The sequence below is a fragment of the Natator depressus genome, chromosome 9, assembly GCF_965152275.1.
Source record: "Natator depressus isolate rNatDep1 chromosome 9, rNatDep2.hap1, whole genome shotgun sequence".
Taxonomy (NCBI): domain Eukaryota; kingdom Metazoa; phylum Chordata; order Testudines; family Cheloniidae; genus Natator; species Natator depressus.
Genome location: NC_134242.1, coordinates 24,504,419 through 24,530,660, shown reverse-complemented (window position 1 = coordinate 24,530,660; position 26,242 = coordinate 24,504,419). Strand labels below are relative to the sequence as shown.

At 44.0% G+C, this 26,242-nt stretch overlaps 1 protein-coding gene across 2 annotated transcripts in view; it reads left to right on the top strand.

Moving 5' to 3' along the window:
• The first annotated feature begins 4,431 nt into the window (after positions 1-4,431).
• GMPS (guanine monophosphate synthase) overlaps positions 4,432-26,242 on the top strand; it is a 61,858-nt gene continuing 40,047 nt past the window's right edge. The window contains exons 1-3 of one of the 2 annotated variants that reach the window (XM_074963718.1): positions 4,432-4,603; positions 16,919-17,097; positions 25,685-25,799. In XM_074963718.1, the coding sequence (XP_074819819.1) occupies positions 4,577-4,603; positions 16,919-17,097; positions 25,685-25,799 (321 nt within the window). In that variant the 5' untranslated portion in view covers positions 4,432-4,576. Of the gene's footprint in view, positions 4,604-16,915; positions 17,098-25,684; positions 25,800-26,242 lie in introns of both variants that reach the window. The other variant, XM_074963717.1, reaches the window with a different exon arrangement.

Below are 26,242 nucleotides of genomic sequence, written 5' to 3'. Positions count from 1 at the left end.
TGGCATGACCTGATTAAAATATTTAGGGTAAAATAAACTTATACTATGATCCTTATAACAAAACCTTACTGGAATCTATGATATTATTTGCATTCTGTTAGAAAAGCAGGCTAATTCTAATTTATAATTCACTGAGGCCAGGATTTTACCCCAAATCTCCAAAGATGAAAAGTAATTAAATCTTCTCTCTGGGATGGTGTACCAGTGAAAGTTCTTATAATGAAAAATACTTGAGGACTGGGGAAAGTCCTTTTCTAAAAGGGTATTTAATAAAGAGATTCCCAGAAAAATTGTCTATTGATTAAAGTACCAAAGTCTTCCTCTCTTTACTATATTAATTTGAGCCCATTTTGAGGGTAAAAGTAATGTCAACCTCAAGTTGAAAAATCGTAAGCCAGTGTCAAATATAACTATTGGCTTTAAAATCATCTGATTTTAAAAATTATTTTTGGATTCTTTATATTTTTCTCTATATGTCATGTTTTCAAACTATTCTCCACAATTATGAGGGCTAGATTTCTATTTATTTATTTTAATTGAAGGCTGAGATTCTCATGTAATCAAATTATTCCAGGAGCTGGAGATTTTAGAATAGCACCAAATATAAGAAGACATATGATAAAATGGTGTGAATTGGCAACACTGCCTGTATTAAATTTCTATCATTGCTTTGGGCAGGCCAGGAGTACTCAGTTTTCCATGTAGATTAGTTGTGCAAGGAACATAAGTAACCCACATTGCTGAGTGTGCACAGAAGTTGCAGGGTCTGAGCAATGTGTGGAAATACCTTTTGTCCCACAACTCTGGTTCAGACCTCAGTGCACGGGCTTGAGAAAAGTTGACTTTGAAGTTTTTGGGGGGAGCTAGAATTGAGTTACAACTGTTGCATCCCATAGTTCTCCTTCACCACATTTTGGGGGCACAGAAACAGCCTGAATTCAGAATTTGACATGGAATGTGTAAACGGACCAAAACAAAAACAAAACAAAAAAAGAAAAAAAGGGCTCCTTTCAAGCATCAAATCAATAAATAAAAATATTTAGCAAATTTAGAAATAAGAGAGTCCAAAGCAAATACAATGCTAGGACTTATAATTAATAGGCTTTGTAATTAGTATGCATTCTAACATTTATTTACTAGTAATTGAATACATACTAATTACAAATGTTATTAGCAACAGACTACTATTAATATGAGGAACAATGTACCCCAAATATGCATAATGATGATGTAATTCCATTGAGGAGGTTCTGATGGCATCGTCAATTATGCTCAAGTAGTCTGTAAATTTCATGAAAAACCTGAGATGGAAAGAGAATCTTAATTTATGCACAGCTAGTCAGTGCACTTCTTAAGCAATAAGACATGCTAGCCTAAGGAACTTCTTGGATGACCATGGACAATAGAATTCTTGCCTCCAAACTTGGGCCCCAATGCTGAAAGGCACGTGCTTAACTTTACTCATTGTGAGTAGTGCTGCTGAAGCCAATGAGACTACTATGCCTATTCTGAAATGTCTGAAAAAGCAGCATTAATGTATAATACTGGAGGCAGAGGGAGTGGATAAGATGTTATGGTATAAAAGCATGACAAGAATTTGGGATGGCTCTATTACTCACAAGAGGTGAAGCAAAGGGTGAGTTATATAGGTCACCCCAAATGAGTGCCAATAAAACCCTTATAACACATTATGTATTCAGCATATTGTCATTACACAAAAAAGTGTTCATACTGTACCTACAACAACGGGGCCTTGGGACCATGAATGGTACTCCTTAGTACTAACCACAATACAAATAAATAACCTCAAAAAATAACCCAAGATAGTTTTTCTACTATTATTATTACACAATAAGGCCCTGATTCTACAAATACTTTGATTATGCTTAATTTTCCTGCCCTGAGTAGTCCTACTGAAGTCAGTGAGGGCTAATTTGTGCCTAAGTATTTGTAGGATTTGGGCCTAGGTTCCTAAATGGGATAGAAGAAAGTACTGCATATCCATTGGAAAGTTGGAAATACAGCTGGATGAAAAATTTAAAAACTTATTTTCATCTTCCCCAAAAAAGTTAAACTTTAAACTATTTTAAACACTTTAAACTTTCATCTTAAAGTGTTTAAAATAGAGCCACCTGTTTGTTTTTAAGTTTTTATGAATATTTAAAAATAGTTTTCAAAACATTTATAAAAATTACCATTTGAAAAATATCAAAAAAGCATTTTTTCAAAAAATAAAAAACTTTCACTTTTCTTTTCAACAAAGAAAACTTTTCATTAAAAAAAAAAAAAAAAAAACTTTGGCCAGATGTAGTTGGGAATCTCCCTGTAACAATCGTATATGTTTCTGCGTTTAGAACTTGTAGGTTGAAAGATATCAGACCATATGTGCTAGAATGTGTGGAACATATCTGTTTGCCGTGTTTTTGTTGCCAGGTTGGCCCCAGGATATTAGAGACACAAGATGGGTGAGATAATATATTTTATTGGACCAACTTCTGTTGGCGAAAGATACACGCTTTTGAGCTACATAGAGCTCTTCTGTTCCATATGAGGCAGCTATCAGCATTCCAGGACTGAATATGGCCCATCCTGTACTACAAACTGGTGTGAACTGTGAGAGAAATTTTTATTTCCAGGGGAAAAGGAGGAAACATTTTGTGATAGGTTGATTTTGGAGGAAAATGGCAGCCCTTGGAAGTTACTGAGAGTTCTGGAATGTTAGAAATAGCAGCAGGTATTTTGTGGCCTGAGTGCAGGTGAGAAAGCAAAGTTCCATGTTAAATGCAGGTTATCACATAGATATCACCACATCAGCTAATTTATATTTAAATAGAATACTGATGCTTGTTAAATTGACTAACAACATTTGTTTCTATGTTTCAGAGTAGCAGCCGTGTTAGTCTGTATTCGCAAAAAGAAAAGGAGTACTTGTGGCATCTTAGAGACTAACAAATTTATCTGAGCATAAGCTTTCCTGAGCTACAGCTCACTTCATCAGACGCATCTGAGGAAGTGAGCTCACGAAAGCTTATGCTCAAATAAATTTGTTAGTCTCTAAGGTGCCACAAGTACTCCTTTTCTTTATTAGTTTCTATGTTTTTTCCATCTTGAAATCTGATACACTGTCATATACTGCTGATTGCAGGGGGAAGACCCATAACATCTGGTATGTATTTTGAAATTTTTAAAGACTTCTAAGGGTTTCATTTATTCTATGCCCCCTCCCACCCCCCACTTTTCTCTTTTTACATGTGCTTTAACTGATCGTTACTTTCCCTTGCTGCCCTCAAGCTCTTCCACGCCGCCTAGACAATTGTAGACAGTCCATTAAAAGCCACGCTCAGGACCTAGCAGTTTCCAGTTTCGTTAGTCTCTCTTCTTTTCCTTTTCCTATCTGTAAGTTATCTAGCTGTACACAGAAGCAACAGCAGTACAACAGGTTTCAGAGTAACAGCCGTGTTAGTCTGTATTCGCAAAAAGAAAAGGAGTACTTGTGGCACCTTAGAGACTAACCAATTTATTTGAGCATGAGCTTTCGTGAGCTACAGCTCACTTCATCGGATGCATCCGATGAAGTGAGCTGTAGCTCACGAAAGCTCATGCTCAAATAAATTGGTTAGTCTCTAAGGTGCCACAAGTACTCCTTTTCTTCTAGCAGCACAACAGAGCCTCTACCTGCCGCTTGTCGGGGAGCTCAGCTCTGCAGCGGTTCGGTGCGTGGAGCCCGGCGCAGACAGCCCTCCAAAGCGTGGTCAGTCTCCCCTGGTTTGCCACTCACCGCTGGTTAGTCAGGTCTGTCCAAGTTGGAGGCACGGAGAGGCCCGCGCGCGCCTGTACTTGGGCTTTCAGGCGGGGTAGAGGGGTCTGGAGTGAGATGGCGCCTCCATCACTAGCGCTTGTTGCGAGAGGCACCCCGGCCCCTGGTCTAGCAGGCGCAGAGGCCCGGCGTAGGGGATTAATGAAGCCCGTCAGCCCAGACGGTGGGACCACACTGAGAGACAAGGGAAACCTCTGCAATGAGGCCTAGAAAGGCAGGCGGGATGAAGGAGGCAGGGCCAAGGGAAGACGGGGGGCGAGGGCTGAGGGGTTACGGTGCCAGGGCAGCTCCTCCCAGGACCCCAGCTAGAGGGAACGCCGAGAGGCTGGCAGCCGCGCTGTGCACAGGCAGCTCGCCAACAACCCTTCGGTCCGCTAAACCCAAACCAGCCGTTAACGTTCCCCACGCGGAGCCGAGCCGCTCACGCCGCTGGGCCGAACGAGGGACTCCGCGCTCCTCCCCTTCAGTCCCCCCGCTGCAGGAGCGGAACGGACCACCTCGCCTCGCCTCCCCTGCCCCTCCGGAGGCGGTAGCGGTGGCGGCGGCGGCGGCAGCAGCAGCAGCAGCAGCAGCAGGAGGAGGGAGCGGGGCGGCGCTGGGGCCGGCTCCTCCCAGTGGCGGGAGAGGGGGAGCGGAGGCGCACACGGGCAGGATTAGCTCATCTCGGCGGCGGCGGCTCCTCGGCAGCCTCGTCCTGCTCCGGGCGCCCTCTCCTTGTCCCCGGCCGTGAGGCGCGGCGGCCCGTCCCCAGCCGGCTCCATGGCTCTGTGCAATGGAGAGGCCAAGGTCAGTGCCGCGGCGGGAGCCCCGGAGCGAGCGCGCTGCCCCTTTCCCCCTGCAGCCCGGGCCGCGCGGCCGCTCGCCCCAGGACACTCCCCGCGCCGGGCCTGCCAGCCTCCTCCGGGGCGCTTTGTGCGCTCCGCGCCCAGGCCCTTCCTCGGGCTGCCGCCCAGGATCACCCGCAGCGAGACCGCCCCCAGCGCGGGGAGCTCGCTGCCACCCTGATATGAGTCCCCGGCCGGACTCCCTGCAGCGGGAGGAAGCGCCGCCCGGGGCACATGGTACAGGCAGCGGGGGGGGGCATCGTGCCTGGCGCTCGCAACCTCCAGCGCAGGCAGCAGCACCGCTGGGGGAAGGGGGCAGTGGAGGGGACATTTGGCTGTAGCTGCCCTGCGCAGCGCCCATGTGCTCCCCCGGCCGGGGCGTTGCATGATCGCTGCTGCCGCTTGCCCCCCACAGGTGCCCCATGAGGGCGGGGTAAAGGGGAGAAGGAGAAACACTGGTGCCCCCGCTGTGTTAGCTGCAGGTTGGGGGAAGCCGCGCAAGTGTCCAGCCATTGAGCCTTTCCACTGTCCAGCCCAGGGATTTGGCATGAGAACAGTAGAGGTGCCAGCAGCACACCCACTCCCCGCCTGAGTGTGGTGGAGTCTGGGTGCCCCACGCAGTGGATGGGGGGAACAGCACACTTGCCTCCAGTGCTTTCCCCATGTTGCTGGCTTGAGGCAGGGGTCCCCATTGCTGGATTGAGCGTGGCTCCCAAGAGTCCTGGTCTTTTCCTTTCTCCATCCTTCCACTGGGGAAAAGAGCACAGATTTCCCCATCCCCATCTCCAACCTTCCCAATATCTGTTTGCTCAATAGCTTTGTACAAATGATAATCCCACAGTGGGGACAAAATAGTCTTTTCTCAGTTTTCTGAGCCAAAAGCTGCTGCTCCCTTAGCATAGCAAGTAGACTGAATAATACTCCTCCCAGCTCCTGGGGGAAGGGTACCCCTTGCTCTCCCAGTTTTTGTAGGTGGTGCCCAACCTTAATTTACAGTGAAGTTATGCTTTAGTCAGGCATAGGTTGTTGGATTTGGTGCAGGGGTATCTATGGTTGCAGTTTAATGGCATGTGGGAGGCCAGATTAAATGCTTGGACCCTTCTGGCCTTTAACTCTACGAATCTATGAAATAAAGCAGAAAACGTTGAATATAGTGGATGCTTTGTGATCCCTGGGGCTTAATGGGGAGGGGTAGTGTCTGGTATTTCGTAGCCCATGATCTTCATGAAGGGATTGGGAATTAACTATCAGATTTTTATGAGCCCCCTGTACAGTACTGCTGCAAACCTGTGAATGTAAAGAGCTGCATGTGCCTGGTTCCTCTGCTGTTTCTATTACTCATAGGCCTTGAGGATGTATAGGGCAGGAGATTCACAGTGACTTCATTATAGCTCAGTTCCAATTCAGAGGAGCTTTACTTCAGTTTACCTTTTTTTTATTTTTAACTAGCTTACTTGTTTCCGCCAAGTGTGTTAAAGCTATCACAAGCACATTAGCACTATATAATTAAAGTTTCCTTATTTCTTCTTTTTGATCCTTTAATTTTATTTTGTCTTAACTAGAAAACAAGACAGTTCTATTAATAATACTTTATATTTGTATAGTGCTTTGATCCTGAAGAATCCCATAATGCTTTAAAAATTTTGGTCCCAGTGCTGCAGCCAGATCCATGTGAGAGATGCCTGTGGAGGCCCTGTTGACTTCTTTGGAGATCAGGGCTTTTGTATTTGCAGCAATGGGATGGGAGTGTGAGTTCTCATGATTGGAGTGCCTTTTCTAATGATTCAGGACCACACTTCGACAATAAATAATATTCAGCGTAGCGTATTACAGACAGTAATTCATGCTCAGGTAATGTACATAAGAGAGCTTAAGTCAAAATGTATTTTACTTGGTTTTGTCTCTACTGATGGATTCACATTTATATACTTAAGTTTTAGGGGTATAACTATATTTGTTAGGGTGTGAGATTTTTGCTGACACAGGTACACCGTTATAAAGGTACTTTATACTGGGACATCTTATTTTAGTTTCCAAACCGGAATAAGCTTTGCTGGTGTAACTGTGTCCATACTAGGTTTGAGTATTTTTGCCACTTTATACCAGTGTAGATAAAGCAGCAAAAGTTTCTGCTGTAGACAGCCTCAAAGGGCATTGCTATGCTCCCCTCCCCTGCACATTCCTCTATTCCCTACTAGGGGTCACACCCTAGTTTTTTGACAAAAGTGGGCATTTTTCCAGTTTGCTCTTGCCAGCTGATGATCATTTGGCAAGAGCAAATGGGACAAATGCCCAGTTTTGCCAAAAAAGTTGGGATGGCTGGGACAGGGCTTAAAAAAGGGACTGTCCCAGGCAAAATGGGACATCTGGTCACCCTATGCAAGGCCCATCTTTTATCCCTTGTCTATGAGGAAATGAAGTATAGCATAGGATTAGGTAATGGTGGCCTGGGTCTGGGGAGGTAAGTGTGGGGTTGATTAATTTGTTGTATTAATGTTGTTACTGGGTTAGTTGACTTGATTTGGGGTAACTGATGGGTCTGTTTCATTTATGTATATTTTAAAAAGATTTTCAATGGTGACAAGAACATTGGATAGGTGCTCTTCTATTGTACTTTGTAAAAGTCCAGATACATTTTTTATAGCTTTCTTAACCAAAATAAAACCTACACTAGCTTGAAAAGACCGTCCAAAACTCAGTTTTGGCTTAAGCCCCTGATTTCAATAGGAGCTGTGGGTGTTAGAACCTGTGATTAGTCAGGCAACTTATTTAGGCACCTGAATATAAATTCAAGTGCCAGAGTTTAGGCATTCAAGTATGAATTCTTTGGTCTGAGCTACTCAGATTTGCTGCTGAGTACTGCATAAACTTAAAACTGGGTTAATAGAAGTCTTGCAATATAGCGTATATGTATAAAATGTCTCTGCAACATTACACACTTTAACACTGTGTTGGGGTGTTTGTGTGTGTGTATGTGTATATATATTTACGAACAATATTCAGAAATTGAGAGAAGTTGATGAGTAAGACATTTGTAATTGATTTGTATATATATTTATGTACTTAAGCAGCAGTTCATGTTTTCTGCAAGGCTAGTTTACATTTAAAAAATTGACCACAATATTAATTAATAGAACAAAGACTGTTTCAGGACTGCCATGAGAGAGTTAATATAAGGCAGTTTGGATAGGGGATCAAACTTCACAGGGCTGTGACTGGTGATAATGTAATTTCAATATGTGGATTTTGAATTTCAACTTTTGAATGTCTTAGGATTCAGAATTCTTAGATTTTTGTCTGTGAAACTGCCAGCAAATTCAAGTCATAAGACGACTATTTTGTAGAAGGGCAATGGGCCTGTTTGGCTGATAGCCCCAGATAACTGGACATTTTCCACATATGATATGGTATTTAATATGAACTCTTGTGACTTAAATTAGTAGAATAGAAATATTTAATATCCCAAGAGAGATGAAAAGGCCCTGTTGTATTTTTGCTCTGTACTACCTCTTCACCCTCCCCATGCTTTTCTGTTGTTTTATTAACTAAAGCTTCCTTTATCTAATTTGTATTTGAGATCTCTTATTTTTAGCCAAGATGTAAATCAATGAATAAGATTCTGTCCTAACTTAAACACACATGCAGTCCCATTGCTGTCATGGTGCCATATTTAGAATTAATATGTGAGTTAGACTAACTTAGATTTGCACCCCATTAGAGCTACGTACAGTTGCTTAATGAATTCAGAATTACCTGTCAAAGGCCTAAAGCTGCTTTTCTATTTTTTGCATGTATGTTAAATGCAAATACTACAGGAATATATATAAGAATGTAGGTTTTAAAGAGACATTATTAAGGGCACAAGATCAAACTATCCCAACACATGGGGAAAATAAGAAGTATAGTAAGAGACCACTGGCTTAACCGGGAGATCTTCAACAACCTGAAACTCAAAAAGAGTCATACAAAAAGTGGAAACTAGGTCACATGACAAAGGATGAATATAAAAAAAACAACAGAAGCATGTAGGGACAGAATGGAAAAGGCCAAGGCAAAAAATGGGATTAAACTAGCTACGAACATACAGAGTAACAAGAAAACATCTTATAAATACATTAGAAGTAAGAGGAACACCAAGGACAGGGTAGGCCCATTATTCAGTGAGGAGGGAAAGACAATAACAGAAAACGCAGCAATGGCCAGTGTTAAATAAATGCCTTTTTTGTTTCCATTTTCACAAAAAAAGTTAGCAGTGATTGGATGACTAACATACTGAACATCAGTGTAAATGGTGCAGGATCTAAGGCTAAAATAGGGAAAGAACAAATTAAGAATTATTTAGTCAAGTTAGATTTCTTCAAGTCAGCAGGGCCAGATAAATACATCTTAGAATATGTAAGGAACTGGCTGAAGAGATCGCCGAGCCATTAGCAATTATCTTTGAGAACTCATGGAGTTTAGAAGAGATCCCAAAGGACTGGAAAAGGGCAAATATAGTACCTATTTGTAAAGAATAAGGATAGCGCAGGGAATTAGAGACTAGTCATCTTAACTTTGGTACACAGAAACATAATAGGGTAAATAATTAATTTGTAAGTACCTAGAAGAAAACAAAGTGGTAAGTAACTGTCAACATGAATTTGTCAAGAACAAATCATGTCAAACCAACCTAATATCTTTCTTTGGTAGGGTAACAAGTCTTGTGGATAAGGGGAAGCAACAGATGTGATGTATCTCTATTTTAGTAAGGCTTTTGATACTCTCTCATGTGAACGTCTCATAAACTAAAGAAATATAGCCTCAATGAACCTACTATAAGGTGGTGCACAACTGGTTGGAAAACTGTACTCTTGAGTAGTTATCAATGGTTCACTGTCAAGGTGAAAGGATACATTTGAGAGGTGTCCCACAGGTATTTGTCCTGAGTCCAGTTCTGTTCAATATCTTCATAAACATTTTGGATAACGGCATAGAAAGTACACTTATAAAGTTTGTGGCTGATGCCAAGCTGGGAGGGGTTGCAAGTGCTTTAGAGGACAGAATTAGCAGTCAAAATAATCTTGACAAACTGGAGAAGTGGTCTGAAATAAATAGGATGAAATTCAATAAGGACAAATGCAAAGTACTACACATAGGAAGGAATAGCCAATTGCACAAATACAAAATGGGAAATGATAACCTAGGAAAGACTACTGCAGAAAAGGGATCTGGGGGTTACAATGAATCACAAAAAATGAATCATCAGTGTAATACTGTTTCAAAAAAAGTGAACATCATTCTGGGAGGTATTAGCAGGTGTGTTGTGGGCAAAACACGAGAAGTAATTCTTCCACTCTGCTCAGCGTTGATAAGGCCTCAGCTGAGATATTGTGTCCAGCTCTGGGCACCAAACTACAGGAAAGATGTGGACAAACTGAAGAAAGTCCAGAGAAGAGCAACAAAAATTATTAAAGATGTAGAAATGAGAAAAGATTAAAAAACTGGATTTATTTAGTCTGGAGAAGAGAAGACTGAGGGGGGACATAAGTCTTCAGATACATACAAGGTTGTTAATAAAGAGGATGGTGATGAACTGTTATCCTTAATCACTGAGGACAGAACAAGAAATTATGGTCTTAAATTGCAGCAAGGGAAATTTAGGTTAGACATTAGGAAAAACTTCCTAAGTGTAAGGGTAGTTAAGCACTGGAAGAAATTACCTAGGGAGGTTGTGGAATCTGTAACTGGAGGTTTTTAAGAACAGGTAAGGCCAGGGATGCTTTAGTTAATACTTAGTCCTGCCTCAGAGCAGAGAACTGGACTAGATGAACTATTGAGGTCCCTTTTAGTCCTACATTTCTGTGATTCTAAGAATGACATTTTAACTCCAAAACTGCAGGAAATACAGATTTACATTCCCACCACAATTTAAATTCTAAACTGTGTTATTCTGAAATTGACTTCTAAATACATAATACTGAGCAAAGTAGAAGCATCAGATATTAAGTGGGTTTTTTAGCTCCTAGGGAGGAAGGATAGCCTTGCAGGTAAAGCACTGAACTGGGACTTGGGTGTGTTTGATTCAGTTCACATAGACTTCTTGTGTGATGTAGAGTGAGTCACTTAATCTCTCTGTGCCTCAATTCCTCATTTTTAAAATGAGGATAATACTTCATTACCTCACAGGGAGCTATAGAAGTACCCAGATAGATGGACATCAGACTGATACTTCTTCTGCATGTTATCTGATCCAGAAGTCTTATCTGTGATCTTCCAAGATCTGTGCAGTTTGTCAGCAAGAAACAAAAGTTCTTGTTTGGGCCTCTGTGCATGTGTTACCTATCTTCTTCCAGCAACAGCTGTTGTCTTCAACACTTTCTCTTGCGCTATATGTTGGTGTATGAACTCTTAATAATCTACTTCTCTTGTAATTTGTGTGTCCTGTCAAAAGAAGTTAAAGTAGTACTGTGTTTAAATTGATGATTTGGGAGGGTAATTGTCATAGTTGGCCCAGTCTGGTGCGACCACCACCCGGGCGATGATACCATCTTCACCTGTGTCCAGGTGGAGGATGATTGGTCGCGCCACTCCCGGTTGGACCGAATTTATTTATCACGCTTCCATCTGGCACGGACCCACACCTCCAGCATTTGGCCAGCCCCGTTCTCGGATCAATACTTGGTGACCATGATGGCCTTCCTCAGCTCGATGAGGCCAGGGCCGGCCTATTGGCATTTCAGCAACAGCTTGCTGGAGGATGTGGGTTTTGTGGCATCCTTCCGGGAGTTCTGGTGGGGGCAGCGGTGCGCCTTTCGCTCCACATGGCGGTGGTGGGATGTGGGGAAGGTGCATGCACGACTGTTCTGCCGAGACTATACTGGGGGCACCAGCCGGTGGAGGGATGCGGTGATAGGGCAGTTGGAGCGGGAGGTCTTGGAGCTGGAGAGGTGTCTGGCCTCCGGCCCCGAGGATCCAACCCTCTGCACAGTGTACCAGGAGAAGCGGGAGGAGCTCTGGGCCCTGGAGGACCATCAGGCCCGGGGTGCCTTTGTTCAATCCTGCATTCGTCTCCTTCGGGAGATGGATCGTGGCTCCCACTTCTTCTATGCCCTGGAGAAAAAGAGGGGGGCCAAAAAGCATGTCATCTGGCAGAGGATGATGCCCACATCATGGATCCGGAGGAGATGAGTGGAAGGGCCAGGGCCTTCTATGTCAGCCTCCTCTCCCCGGACCTGACTGACGCCAAAGCCTGCAGGGTGCTCTGGACCTAACTTCCAACGGTCAGCGTGGGTGACTGAGACCGGCTGGAGCTGCCTCTCGCTTTTGCTGAGCTCTCGGAAGCCCTCTGTCTCATGCCCACCAACAAATCCCCGGGCATGGACGGGCTGATTGTGGAGTTGTACCGCGTGTTCTGGGACGTCCTTGGCCCGGACCTCGGCACCGTCTGGGCCAAGTCCCTGGAGAGCGGGGTCCTCCCTCTGTCATGCAGGCGAGCCATACTCGCCTTACTGCTGAAGAAGGGGGACCTCCACGACCTTCGACACTGGCGTCTCGTCTTGCTCCTCAGCATGGACTACAAGGTCGTAGTGAAGGCCATTTCGCTGCAGGTTGGGTCCATGCTGGCGGATGTGGTCCATCCTGACCAGACCTACACTGTCCCGGGCCGGACCATCTTTGATAATCTGTCCTTGGCCTGGGACCTCTTGGAGCTCGGGTGAAGGGATGGTGTTTCATTAGCCCGCCTGTCCCTGGACCAGGAGAAGGCATTCGACAGGATGGACCATGGTTATCTCCTGGGCACTCTGTGGGCGTTCGGCTTTGGGCCCCAGTTCGTGGGCTGTCTCCAGGTACTGTACGCTGACGCGGAGTGTCTGGTCAAGCTCAACTGGACCCTGACTGAGCCAGTCAGTTTTGGGCGGGGAATGCGGCAGGGATGCCCCGTCTTGGATCAGGTGTACTCTCTGGTGATTGAGCCCTTCCTCTGTCTCCTCCGCCGGAGGTTGATGGGGTTGGTGCTTCAGGAGCCGGAGCTGTGGCTGGTGCTGTCGGCGTATGTCGACATCGTGCTCCTCGTGGTCCAGGACTCAGGCGACCTGGTGGGGGTGGAGGCCTGCCAAGCCATCTACTTGGTGCCTCCTCCACCCGGGTCAACTGGATCAAGAGCTCTGGCCTGGTGGTTGGGGATGGATGGCAGGCGAGCTCCCTCCCACCCGTGCTTCAAGTCATCTGGTGGAGTGCGGGTCCACTGCTCTATCTTGGCGTTTACCTTTCTGCCACACATCCTTCGCCGGGGAACTGGCAGGACAGGGTGGGTGAGTGGCTGCAGAGATGGACAGGACTCCTCCGGTGCCTCTCCCTGCAGGGGAGGGCACTGGTACTGAACCAACTAGTCCTGTCCATGCTCTGGCACTGGCTCAACACCCTGAGCGCATCTCCGGAGATCCTGGCCTGGCTGCAGAGGGTAGCTCTGGAGTTCTTCAAGCCAGGACTGCACTGAGTCTCTGCAGGGGTCTTGAGTCTTCCCCTGGAGGAGGGAGGGCAGGGCCTGGTCTGCCTTCGCAGCCAGGTCCATGTCTTCCGCCTCCAGGCCCTGCAGAGACTCCTTTATGGTGCGGCGTGGAGCACATTGGCACACACCTTCCTCCGCCGCCTCCAAGGGCTCCGATAAAACCAGCAGCTCTTTTTTCTCCACCTGAGGGGTCTTCCGTGAGACCTCTCCGAGCTGCCGGTCTTTTACCAGGACCTCCTCCAGACCTGGAAGTTGTTCTCAGCGACCAGGTCTGTTGTGGCCACTGAGGGGGGCAAACCTCCTCGTGGAGCCCCTGCTACACAACCCCAACCTACGTGTGCAGGTGGCGGAGTCCCCCTCAGTGCGCCCTTCGTTGGTCCTGGCAGAAAACACCAGAACCAGAGACTTCCTGGACCACAACAAGGGGGACTAGGTAGATCCCCGTGTGCTCGGTTGACGCATGGGGCTCTCCACCCTCCTAACCCCCCTGCACTTACTCCAAGAGGTGGGGGTTGCCTTGTCGCCCACTTCTCTCATTTTCCTACAGCGGACTATGCAAGAGGGAGCTCCTCACCCCGGGCCTATCGGACCTTTTTATCGGGCCCCTGTTCTCCGAGCTCCCCGGCTTCCCCACTCCCATACTTCGAGCCGGCTGCGTGCCCTGCAGTTGGTTCGCTTCTGAACCGCACCCAGGGACCAACTGTACACGCTCGTACTTCACACGTTGGATTTCCTCACCCTCGTGTCCTGTCCCAACACCAGATGGCGGGACTACTTACTACCCGTGCAGGGTACAAAGCCCCGGTGGACCAGCCTCTACTCCACCTTGGTTCCACAGCCTGCCAGGGATATCGGTTGGTGGCTCCTTCATGGAGCCATGAGCGTGGGCATGTACGTAGCGCGGTTCACCCCCATTCCTGAGGCCTGCCCCTTCTGTGGCATGAGGGAGAACCTGGGGCATGCCTACCTTGAATGCGCCAGGTTGCAGCTTAGGTTCTGGCTGCACTTTTCCCACACTGGTTCATTTTCACACAAACTGTTCGTGGCCGCACAAAGTTGTGAGACCTCCTCGTCAACCTCTTCCTGGCCCTAGCTAAGGTTGCCATTTATAACACCAGGAGGAGGATGCTGGACGAGGAGGTGCTCTACGACTGTGGGGCCTATTTCCGGTCTTCCCTAGTCTCTTGGCTCCGGGCAGAATTCCACTGGGCAGTGTCCACTGGCTCCCTAGACACCTTTGAGGAGCAGTGGTCGCTGTCCGGGGTCCTCTGCTCGGTGTCTCCCCATCCGGTACCCTTGTTTTGAACCTCTGACCACCACTCCTGACCCTGTTTTTCATTAGTTGTCCCCAGTCTTCGTTTGGAACCCAGGTCCAGTGGTCCCTCCTGCTAGGCTGGGGGGTGGGGAGGGGAGCCTTTAGAAGTGGGCGGGCTTGCGCCCACCCATGTGCCAGGATTTCCAGTAAGGCCTCACTACATTATGTACACGCAATGTAACTTTAGTTATCTGGCCCAAGACTAAGAAACCATGGTACTAGCTGCTTCTTCTCAGAGATGCAGTTACCACTTTAATTCCACCGGTGTTCTTATTAATGAGAGAAATTAAGTGACAGACTCCAACCTTGAAACAGGGTATAGAAAGTCTTAGCTTTTTTCTTTTCCTTACTCTCTTTACAGGGGAATTCAAGCAACCACCAGCAAAGTTTACAGCTCTAGATTATTGAGCCATGATCACCGTACAACCTTCCTGTGCATCTTCCACTCTAAACTAATTCGGGGCTAGCTAGACTACAAGTAAAAGATGCTTCAGTGTTTATCTCAATTGTCTTTGGAATGTTGTGTTGCCGTAGAAGCTGAAGAACATTCTTGCCTCACAGTAGCAATACAAGGGAAATACAGTAGATAGAATCTTCACTCGTGGGGAATACATCCCACGTGGGACCTGGAGGAGAGGAACTTTTCATACCCAAAATGGTAGCACTGTCTGTAAAGCTGAAGGGGAGATTCCCTTGTTTGAAGGCTGCTGATGTCTGAAAGAGGACATAGTATTAATACCATCTCTGTGTTTGGTCCCTTTCGTCTCTGTGAGGTTTGTTGCAGGCCATTGAACGAAGTAGCTTAGCTCTCTTGCTCTTGACAAGCCACTTTTGCTTAACTATCAGTAAAAGTTTTTAAGTAATAAATACGTAGTATTGGTAATACATGTTTGATATACGTTCAGTGATTTTAAGGGAAAGGTCACTGCACTGCAGTTATAATCCTGAATTGCAGTGGTCCCAATACACAAAGTACAGTAGAACCTTAGAGTTACAAACACCTTGGGAATGGAGGTTGTTCATAACTCTGAAATGTTCGCAACTCTGAACAAAACATTATGGTGGTTCTTTCAAAAGTTTACAGCTGAACATTGACTTAGTACAGCTTTGAAACTTTACTATGCAGAAGAAAAATGCTGCTTTTAACCATCTTAATTTAAATGAAACAAGCACAGAAACACTTTCCTTACCTTGTCAAATCTTTTTTTAAACTTTCCCTTTTTTTTTTTAGTAGTTTAAAGTTTAACACAATACTGTACAGTATTTGCTTTTTTTGGTCTCTGCTGCCTGATTGCGTACTTCTGATTCCAAATGAGGTGTTTGTTGACCGGCCAGTTCGTAACCCTGGTGTTCGTAAGTCTGAGCTTATACTGTATTTTTCTCCCAGAATGACTCTGGAGCTACTATTTATGTAATTGGTTCATCTTTACAATTACTTTACAATTGTATAAATTGGCACTTACATGAAAACATAAAATGTTAAGGAGGGTTGCTGTCTGAATGAAGTTTTGGGTAATGTCTGCCTGAGTAATACGCTGAAAGGCTTCAGTTCTTCCTTCTCCCAATCTAAAATCAACAAGGAACAGGTTTCTTAAGCTACATGTAATTAAAATGTCAAAAAAACTACCCCTGAAACAAAAGTGACATGCAAACTGTTTGGAAAGTTGTATCAAAATGGCAACTTTGGAATTGTGACTTCTGGCAAGCTTAGTAGATAGATCAGACTGAATAAGCATTGAATGTGAACTACCCTTTTCACCTTCTATAGGTGGACACTTCTAGTCAGAGTTGAGAATACATAATGGGATGGTATGGGAAAAGTTGTATTGCTACTGACTTTGGGTTATCCTTTCAGTCTCTAGGGCTGTCAGTTCAGTACCTCTTTAATAGGGCTCAATTCATGCACTTTTAAAATTACCATATTCTGTTTTAGGCTTTTTATGAAACGCTATTTTTATGTTCTCTGAAATTCCACTGCTCCAAAAGCTGGAATGACGGTATTGATGGGTGGGTCATGTGCACCACTTTTACAAGTGGAAGCATGTGGTAGAAGTATCCTTTCTTCCCCAGGGTTTGGCATGGTGAGTGAGCAGATGTGGGTGGGGAGAAAACGGCTGCACCCTATATTAATCATTGATAAAATTGTCATCCATGCAAATGGCACACATGGGTTACCATGTGGTGTTTAGGTTGCCTATAGCCTGCTATTTCATGTATTACTGTATATAGTCTATAATAAGGCTTTTTCATTAAAATGTTTTTCCTTTGTAATGTAATGTAAATGTTCTATTTTACATCTTAAAGAATTCCTTTAAAGAACTTTCCACACCCGGTGGCTGAATTTGTGCCCTTAATAATTAACTTTCCAATCAGTGTTCTTTTTAAAGAGACTTGCTTTTGATTTGTTGTCTTTACTCTGCGCTAATAGTCTAACTGTTTTGATAAAGTGCTTATGTCAATAATGTTTGCAGCAGGAGAATGCTGGAGGAAATCTCCAGGATGGCCAATATCACTATGAGGGTGCAGTGGTAATACTCGATGCTGGAGCTCAGTATGGAAAAGTCATAGATCGTCGAGTACGAGAATTGTTTGTCCAATCTGAGATCTTTCCTTTGGAGACACCAGCCTTTGCAATCAAGGAGCAAGGATTCCGGTAGGCTCTTTTTTTTTCCCTTTTTTTTTAATTGCAAATAAATCTGTGGATCTCAGCAACAAAATTAGTTGATTCACTGTGGTGATAACACTGCTTATGTTGTCTTTAATTTAACAGGGACACATGAGTTTCATTGGGGAAACTAGCACAAGGACTTGCCTAGTGCTTTCATTTACTACATATTCTGACATTTGGTTTAATTTTGTTAAAGCATATTGATTTCCTAAGGTCACTTTCTGTTATGTAAGTCTTTTGAGGGGTAACTTTTTTGTATGTAAAATATTTGTGATAAGTCTAACATTAACCTTTGGATAGCCATTCAACAGGAAAATACATTTGGGTTTTTTTAAGTAATACTGGTGATAGTAAATAAGAAATCTTGCATCATTCCTTTTACAGAAAATTACATAACACTTAAATATTTGTAGTTCCATCAAAGAATTATATAACTTGGAAATGGTATGCTATATCATGCCAGACTCTTTCTGGGAGGTGAGTAAAATATTATCTGATAGTGCTTATTTAATAATTTTTTTTGGCAATTTGCTTAATGCTTTACACATTTGTTTTAGCTTTTTAAAAAAGAGCTTACAGATGTATGTCCTTTTCTCTTAAGGAAAAAATTGCTATCCCTGTCTTACAGATTTATACAAATCACTTGAGTATCTAGTATCATGGTACCATAATGCCAGGCCAGTAAAAATCTCAAGAATGCAGCACACACACATCCCACTACTGTACTGGAAGTAGCACACTACAGAAATTGCTTCGTTGTATTGCTTTTCTCTAGCCAATGATTGTAGTTGCTCTAGTAGAATGCCAGTATAACTTAATGAGTCTGTAAAAATCTGAATTCACTACACTTCTTTAGAAAACACAGGTGGCATGCTATAGTAGACATAACTGCACTATTGCATACCTAATATAGACGTGTACTCAACTCTTTCCGTTTTAGAATTGCAGCTGGAAAATACTTGTAACTGCACTATCTTGTTTTAAGACCGCACAATCAAATCTTTGAAAAGTGGACACCTATTAAAGTCTATTTTCAAAAACTTTTTATTCATTAAATTAACTTAAAGAAAATGTTATATTGTTTCCAGTGTGGTATCTTAAAACTCACTATCTATGGTCTCAGTCCAGCATGGAACTGTGTGGGCAGTCCCTGGGGTCCACAGGTATTGTGTTTCTTATCTTAAAGAAAGAAAATCTCCTTCCAACACACAACCTGATGTCTTTTCAGAACCTCTGTCATGAGATACAATAGTTGTGTTGTCAGCTACCAGGTTTGTGGCACTGCAAATAATTACTTTTTAAAACTTGGCAAAACACTTTCATTCAAAGGATCACTGTTCCAAGGCTGAGGAAGATCTACAATGTCAGGGTTATTGGTTGTTTTAGGTAACTGGTAACAGGATACAAAGCTTTCTACCTTTACAGACATTCATTTAAATCTGGATCATGTTAGCAATGATTGAAAGTAGTCACTTGTGGCTTTCTAATGATATTTGTTAAATTACTTGGTGGTTTTACTCTAGTTCCTAGATGACCGAGTGTCAATTGTGGTGGAAATAATCTGTCTTCCTTGCTGACATTCTCTGGATTGAATGGTCATAGAAGTTGTGCTGTCCTCACCTCTGAAGTTGGTCCCCTGTTGCAGAGGAGAGATATACTTGTTTGTGACTCTAAGTCGGGGAAATAAGCATGTGTCAGTGCTGTTGCTTAAATTGTAATTATTCCGTGGCTATAGGGCATCTTAAAAGAGAGAAGAGCAAAACTTGCAAATTTGATCTTCAAGATGACAATGGATTTGTCTACCTTGCAAGATACTGGATGGGATTTTCAAAATTGCCTAAGTGAGTTTAGCACATAACTTGCTTAGATTTTCAAAAAAAATCTCATGCATCCACTATTAACAACAAGATGCCCACTCTCCAGCAGTGGAAAACTCATTTGTGGGAACAGTTGGTCTATAGGGATGTAAGTAAACTTGCTTCACTGTTCTTTGAATTCCCAGATAGGCAAATCATAGAAAGTTGCTGGATCAGTCTTTGGGCTTGTCTACATAGGAAGTTATACCATTGTAGGTATATGGCTATAACTCCCTGCATGGACACTTTTATTTTGGCATAAGCAACACAAGCTAAACCAGAAAAAGGCATTCTTATATTGGAGTAAGGGCATGTCTACACTTCCAACTTTGGCTGATGCAGGTGATGTCCACATAAAGCCGCTGCAGTTAGTATATTGCTTGTGCACGTGAATACTTGGCTCCTTGCATCAGTGCTGCATGTGCTCACCATGAGTGCTTGTGTGGATGAACAATGCAGTGCGCCCTGGGTAGGTATCCCAGTGTGCAACTTGCACATGCTGCCTTTTGGGAAGGATCGGAAATGCATGGTGTCTTTTGGGAAGGATTGGGAATGCATGGTGAGGCAGAAACAAGTCACATGGGCTGCCTGGGAGCAAAGGGTCCTCTTCCCAGCATGCAACTTTCTCTATCCCATAATTCTATCTATAGCCCATAATTTTTGCACCTTTTTAAAAAATCCCATGAACCTGTGGAGAATTTGTCGTCCGCCATCTCTGACAGATGCATGGAGCCTGCATAGCTCTGTGCTGTTGTCATAAGCATTGTAAGCACAGGATGCACGATCCTCCAGTATTTGCAGAGCCTCAAAAAGAACTGAATCAGTGGGGAACATGATGGTTTTGTGGGGGACAAATTGCTGCGGGACATAGCGAGAACCAATTCAAGGTTGTTGGTGGCATTCACAGAGCAGCTGCAGGTGGTGGAGTGCTGCATCTGGACCTGAGAAACAAGCACTGACTGGTGGCATCATACTATAATACACGCTTGGGATGATGAGCAGTGGCTGCAGAATTTGGGATGTGTAAGCCACATTCCTGGATATGTGTGCTGAGCTCAACCCAGTCCTCCAGCACAGGAAAACCAGAATGAGAGCTGCACTGTCAGTGGAAAAGCAAGTGGCGATCGCACTGTGGAAGGTTGCAAACCTGGGTTGCTATCGGTTAGTGTGAAATCATTTTGGAGTTGGAAAATCCATCGTGAAGGGTGTTGTCATGCAAGTAGGCAGGGCCATTAATAATCTCCTGCTATGCAAAACTGTGACTCTCTGCAATGTGTAGGACATGATGGATGGATTTGGAGCAGTGGGGCAGTAAATAGCGTGCATATCTCTATTTTGACACCAGACCAACCTGCCACTGTGTACATCACCAGAAAGGGCTACTTTTCTATGGTTATGTAAGCGATGGTGGATCGCTGGGGATGCTTCACCAATATCAGTGTTGGCTGGTCAGGGAAGGTGCCTGACTCTCTCATCTTTAAGACCATAGAGCTGTTGAGAAATCTGTAAACAGGGACATTCTTTTCTGACTGGCAGATTACCATTGGCAATGTTGAAATGCCAAAAGTGATCCTGGAGGACCCAGCTTACCCCTTGCTCGCTGGCTAATGAAGCCATACACCGACCACCTCGACAGCACCAAGGAGAGATGCAGCTACCAGTTCAGCAGCGGCAAAATGACAGTTGAATGTGCTTTTGGTAGTTTGATGGGATTTCTGTCAGGTTTACTCACAAGACTGGATATGAGTGGGGGGAAAAACCCCATCCCAGTGGTTATAGCTGCCTGCTGTGTCCTGCATATAATATCTGTGAAGCAAAGGAGGAAAAGATGCCACTGGGATAGAGGGGAGAGGTTGCATGAATGATGCATGTAGGGCAATGGCACTGAATACTGGCACCATTTTCCACAGGCGGTGGTAATTTTAGCTGATACTTCTGAGAGTAACAAAGGCACAGAGAGCACAGCTGCTGCTGGATTCCGAAGCTGCCTGGGCCCGTGTGCTACTAGTCTGTTAACTTCAGCAAGCACCACTGCAGTAATCATGAACTGGCATGAGAAAGTGTCCTACCACGGAGGAAAAAATAAGGCTGCCATCCTTAGAAAATTTTGGGAGAGGATTGCAGAATACCTCCATAAAAGTTTCATTGAGATCTTTCAGGAGGGTTCAAGGGATATCCCTGTGCATATAAACGAAATGCTCCATATGACCTCCCCTGCCCAACTCTACAGGGGAACTAAAGCAGTTAACAACTGTGCCGCTCATTGTCTTACCACTATCTCTGTAGTACAAGTAAATTGATGAAAAGTCAATAGTTATGTAGTGTTAAGTTGGGGGTGCTATCAGTACATCATTGTACTGGTAAATACATTTACACACTTACCCAAGTTTATTTCCCCTGCATCAGGCTAGCCTGTGCTTGACTGACTGGATTGTGATGGAGTCTCAAATAGGTCCTGGCTTCCTGGACTGCCTGGTCGCATGTCTCTCCTCTGCCACCACAGCCTCATCCTTGCTATTCAAGGCAGAAGCCTGTGACTTTGACTCCTCAGCAGTGTCAGTGGTGGTCTTTGGGGAAGTGGGGGGAGGGGGGAGAAGGGGCATTGTCTAAGACAAGTATGGCGTACAGCTCTTTGTAAAAGCCCCATGTCTGCAGCTTGGCAACAGATTGACTGTTGGCCTTTCTGATATGCTTGCTGCAGTTCCTTCACTTTCACACAGCACTGCTGCTGATTCCTGTCGTGCTTCTCCTACATCCCCTGTGCAATCTGCTCATAGATGTCCACATTTCTACGGCTTGTTCGTAGCTGTGCCTGCACAGTCTCTTCTCTCCACAGACCCAGGAAATCCAATATTTCCTGTCTATTCTAGGCGAACGTGTCACACAATGGAGAGCTGCTAGTGGGTGCTCACCAAGATGAACAATCAGGAAAAGACATTTCAAAAACTTGCGGGGTTTTAAAATGGGGGATGGGGGTTCCGGTCTGCATGACCCTCTGGGCAGTGGATTCACAATTATGACCAAAGAGGTCAGTGTTGAAGGACTGCTGGAGGACTATTAGGGTTGACATAGTTAACACATTTTCGATATTCACTCTGCGTCGACCTCAGTACATAAATCCTGGCTTGACACTGCTTGGGGCAGTGGTGTTACTGCGTTGCTGTAACAAGGTGGGAGACAAATTTAAGGTAGCCACATGCAAATTACATTGATGCAAGGTGGCTAATGTTGACCTAACTTTGTAGTGTAGACCAAGCCTAAGAGTGTCCACACAGGGCATTAGATTGGTATAATTACAGCACTTTAAATTCATACCCTACGGATATAGCTTAGTGTAGACAAGCCTTTAGATTCCAGGAAATTGGTTGCTGTTAGGGAATGGTCAAGAGTTAAGTGAGGTAAAAATGGTAGCCATGAATTTGGGTTTGATGAGGAATCTGCCAGGGAAAAGATCTAGGCTTTTAATACTTCAACAAAATCAATAAAATAATTCTAGTTTCGTAAACCTGTTGTGTCCAACGTAAGCACCAAACTGATTATTTCAAAAAATTCCAGCTCAATCAGTGTTTTGAGACAGATTCCACTCTGCTACATTCTCACCACTATGGTGGTGCAAAGGGAACACAAACCACCTATGATTTCTTCTCATAGACTCATAGATATTAAGGTCAGAAGGGACCATTATGATCACGTAGTCTGACCTCCTGCACAATGCAGGCCACAGAATCTCACCCACCCACTCCTGCGATAAACCTCTCACCTATGTCTGAGCTACTGAAGTCCTCAAATCATGGTTTAAAGACTTCAGGGAGCAGAGAATCCTCCAGCAAGTGACCCGTGCCCCATGCTACAGAGGAAGGTGAAAAACCTCCAGGGCCTCTTCCAATTTACCCTGGAGGAAAATTCCTTCCCATCCTCAGATATGGTGATCAACTGAACCCTGAGCATATGGGCAAGATTCACCAGCCAGATACCCAGGAAAGAATTCTCTGTAGTAACTCAGATCCCACCCCATCTAACATCCGATCACAGGCCATTGGGCCTATTTGCCATGAATAGTTAAAAGATCAATTAATTGCCAAAATCTAGTTATCCCATCATACCATCTCGTCCATAAACTTATCGAGTTTAATCTTGAAGCCAGATAGGTCTTTTGCCCCCACTACTTCCTTTGGAAGGCTATTCCAGAACTTCACTTCTCTGATGGTTAGAAACCTTCATCTAATTTCAAGTCTAAACTTCCCAATGGCCAGTTTATAACCAGTTGCTCTTGTGTCCACATTGGTACTGAGCTTAAATAATTCCTCTCCCTCTCCGGTATTTATCCCTCTGATATATTTATAGAGAGCAGTTATATGTCCCCTCAGCCTTCTTTTGGTTAGGCTAAACAAGCCAAGCTCCTTGAGTCTCCTTTCATAAGACAGGTTTTCCATTCCTTGGATCATCCTAGTAGCCCTTCTCTGTACCTGTTCCAGTTTGAATTTATCCCTTTTAAACATGGGAGGAGTCTCCATTGAGTGTCGTATCAGTATATTTGGTTTCTGCTCTTCCTTCCCCAACCTTTGGCACAGGGGTGGTTCAAGTGGGGAGAGGGAGTGATTGGTGTTGAAACCAACTGGTTATCCCCAGGTAGCATGTGGTATCTTAGGCAATGTAACCAGCTTGTGGAAGTTACCCAGCCTTGGAGCAGAGAATCAAGGAGCTGTATCTGGTTCAAAAGTCTCAACTTCTCTTTTAGCTGAGGCAGAGGCAGTCATGTTTCTGCTTTTCAGCTCTATCTGTGTCTCCCAGAGCCCAGCATTGGGAGGCAAGCAATGAAGTAGCCAAGGCTGCTTAGAGGAGCTGCTATGTAGCTGTAAATGGGAAGGAACACTCCAGGCTCACACCAGAGCTACACCAGGGGCTGCAGGGGAGCTGGTAGGGCAGCTGGAATGGCAGTGACCCTATTTCCTCCATGTAGTGGCAGCTTATTCAATCACTTCAGTTTAAACTTGCAGGATGCAGCTCAGGGATCACATTTTCAGTTCATAATCAACTGCAGATTTTCTGTTCAAGACACAAGTTGGCCACAGGTTGGATACCCTGATGTAAACCAACACAAAATAATCCTGCAGTAGAATTTTATCAATAGGAAAAATAAAAAATTCAGAGTATACCCTGTTTTTTAGGGCTGCAATTAATTGTTTTGACCTCAGTAGGCTGAAAGTTTTGTGAGGCCCTGTTCTTTTTGCTCCCTCAAATATTATAAAATGTTCTGTACATGTGGTGCTTAATGAGCAAGTAATTCTGTGTGAGGGATTCAAAAGCAATAATTTCCTGACTGATATATTTTCAGGGTCTCCCTGCCAGCTTTTAAGTTTATCAGATTTAGCATTATGACTACTTCTGATTTTTAGCAGAACAGACCCCACTCCTACCTGTAGACATTCCTTGTTATGCTCATGCCTGTAGCTTTACAGTAGTTCATAGAATACTTTTTCAAGTGGTACCTTTGTTAATAAATTTATAATTTAAGTATCTGACATATAAAGACAAACATGCTGTTTGTTTTAAAATAAAAACTGTTGCAATGAAAAGGACCTTTGTTTCACAAATGCATGAATGGGTTTACATGGTTAACTTCTGCCTGTGTTAATGGGTGTCACCCATGTGCATTGTGTTGCCCCTTTCAACTAATGAGGAAAGCGATGTGGCCTTTGCAGGCACTATATGCAATGTTAGGAGAGGTTTTCTTTTATTGACATCTTTAACCCAATGTCTGTCTTCTCCCCAGTCTTGCAACTGTCACTTCAATTAATGAATGTGATCTAGGATCTAAAACCCCTGAGTTAAGTGCGTAGGCTCCTTCTACAATGAATGGAGAGGGGAAAGGTGCTTGAGAATGGGGAAAAAACAGTGAGTTGAGTGGGGAGCTGCCTAACCTATCCAATAGCAGATGCCAAGGAGAGGGGTGGGTCCTAAGCATTGCCTCTTTCAGGATGTTCCTGCCAAAGTCCAGGCTGATGGGAGGCAGAGGTGCCTGTCTCCACTGGGGATTCACAGCTGTGAACTCTCTCCTGGAGCAAGGTGATGGTGCATGCCTAGCTCCACACAAAATGGGTTGGTGGGAGAGGAGGAGGTGGGGAGTGCCCAGTGGTTAAGGCACTCTCCTGGGACGTGGGAGACTCCTTTGCCTTCTGAGGAGAAGGGATTTGAATGTGGGTCTCTCACCCCTTAAGTGAGTGCCATAACTATTGGACTATAGAGTCATTTTAATTCTCTTTCTCTGGCCCAATGCATGTTTATTTTTTTAAGTCTATAATACAAAATGCAATGGCTTGAATTGGAGAGACTGAGACCCATGCTTGAATATCTCATAGTCTCTTTGTGAATCTAGCCCTACCATTTAAAACAAAAAAACAAACAAAGAAACCCCAGTTCAGTAAATACACAGTTGTTACAATCATGTTTTAGGGTGGCTTGCACCTATTATTTGGTTTTGGTACAAAAGCTATACAAATTGATATGCTCTCAGTTCTGGCAAGTTGCCACTTTTACCCATCCCAGTGTGGGAAATGTGAGCATCTTTGCTTTAGGGTGTAAGCGCCAGGCAAACTGTAAGTATGCAAGGGATCACCATAAGTCTCTCAACATTTAATGCAAACAAAGAGTTTTTAAAATGTAAATGTGTATTATTTTGAACTCCCTTAATCTTTTTTAATCTATCTTGTTTGCAGGGCTATCATCATATCTGGAGGACCAAACTCTGTGTATGCGGAAGATGCACCTTGGTTTGACCCAGCAATATTTACAATAGGGAAACCGGTTCTTGGAATCTGCTATGGCATGCAGGTGCTAATCATGGATCTGTTTGTCTACAAATATTGTTTTAGATCCAGGTCTTAATTCTGACGCTCATCTAAGTCTTAACTACTAGAATAACTTTTTCATATGTAGCTTATGTGTAATTAACAGGATAAATAAACCTTGCATGCAGAATTTCATTTTAGAAAAAGTGCAAATGATGGTAGTTTTGAAGATACTGAGTATATTATATACATACTCTTCTCTGGGCTCTGTTGTGAAAATAGCATAAGAAATACTTATGTTCTCCCTTTCTAACTATGCTGACTTTGGATTCTACTATACATTTATCATGTTTTTAATAAAAAGTTGCATAGCGATTAACTTGTTTAGTTTAGCTGGTATTGAGGAATGCTCTTCTTCAAACAGTTGGAGTAGTTTGCTCATTTAAATAGCTCATCCCTTTGTTTTTGCATGTAGAACACTCCTTA